At 46.1% G+C, this 1530-nt stretch overlaps 1 protein-coding gene across 1 annotated transcript; it reads left to right on the forward strand.

Moving 5' to 3' along the window:
• Positions 1-532: 532 nt before the first annotated feature.
• LOC122644757 lies at positions 533-913 on the forward strand. The gene has a single exon (XM_043838144.1). It carries the CDS (start codon positions 533-535, stop codon positions 911-913), a length of 381 nt encoding a protein of 126 aa, XP_043694079.1.
• Positions 914-1530: the final 617 nt, after the last annotated feature.

The following is a 1530-nucleotide window of genomic DNA, read 5'->3' on the forward strand; positions in this document are numbered from 1 at the left end:
TTATTCCGATAAAGGTGACCTATCCTATGGACAAATTAGCAAAATTGTACATGGACAATGTTGTTCGCTTGCACGGAGTTTTGGTGAGCATTATTTCTGATCGTGATCCCAGATTCACATCAAGGTTTTGGGGTAGCTTCCAACAGGCTATGGGGACACTACTGAAGTTTAGCATGACCTTCCATCCGCAAACCGATGGTCAATCGAAAAGGACTATACAGACACTGGAGGATATGCTTAGAGCTTGTGCCATCGATATGAGGGGTAGTTGGGATGAACATATCTTACTCATTAAGTTTGCTTACAACAACAGTTACCAGGCTACTACTGGTATGGCACCGTTCGAGGCACAGCATGGTAGAAAGTGCCAGACACCGTTGTATAGGGACGAAGTGGGTGAGCAAAGGATATTGGGGCCCGAGTTGATACAGGCTACATGTGAGAAGGTAGACTTGATTAGGGCTTGAATCAAGGGGCGCAATTGAGGCAGAAAGGTTATGTGGATTTGAAGCACAAGGACCTCGAGTTTAGCATGGGTGAAAAGGTATTCCTTCGCATATCGTCAACAAAAGGGGTGTTGAGGTGTGGTAAGAAAGGGAAGTTGAGTCCTAGATACATTGAACCATATGAGATCCTAGCAAGCATCGGGGCTGTGGCATATAAACTGGCCCTGCCTCCGTCACTGGTAGGTGTTCATGACGTGTTCCACGTATTGATGCAGCGGAAGTACATTCCGGATCCGACCCATGTCTTAACTCATGGACCACCTGAACTTTCTGCGGACTTGACCTATGTGGAAGAACCTGTAAAGATTCTCGAGAGGAACCACTCGAAAAAGGAAGCATCTTGGGAGCGCGAAAGCGAAGTTCGAGCAAAGCACCCTCACTTATTCAACATGTCAGGTCAGTCTTAATTTTGAGGACAAAATTCTTATAAGGTGGGGGGAATGTTAGATCTGTGCCCATACTCTGGCTTAAAGCCCGGTCTAACCGGTCTGGTTAAACTTGTGAAGAATCGACGACGGTGTAGTCCAGGGAGCTATGGGCAATGATACTCAAACCGTCCCATAAGATCATTAACTTTGAGACGGGGGAGGTCGTCGAGGATAGGTTCATCGACAAAGATAGGGGGAAGTTTGTCAACAAGGGAGTGTTCTTGGCGTTCCCTCCGCAAGCGGACCCACAAGGCCCGGCCCGATTCGATGTACCACTTTGGGACGATTGGGAGTAAGCCATTATTCTCATGCTCCATCTATAGCATAAATAATATTATGTATAGATAATTGATTGGGTTTGGGTGTGTAGCACCCTTTTATTTAAAGATAGAAATGGCTTGTGGGCCTCATTAAATTGAGGCCCAATAACTTGAACTTGAACCTAAGATTGGGTGTCCAACCAAACAGACCCAAGAGCATTTAGGCCTAAGGACCAACACCCAGCCAAACATGCCCTAGGGACCTTTGGGGATAGATAAGGCCAAAAAAAAAACACTATTCCCATCTCACACTAAACCTAAATCGATTTGGGGAGG

This window comes from Telopea speciosissima, chromosome 11, assembly GCF_018873765.1.
Source record: "Telopea speciosissima isolate NSW1024214 ecotype Mountain lineage chromosome 11, Tspe_v1, whole genome shotgun sequence".
Lineage (NCBI taxonomy): Eukaryota > Viridiplantae > Streptophyta > Magnoliopsida > Proteales > Proteaceae > Telopea > Telopea speciosissima.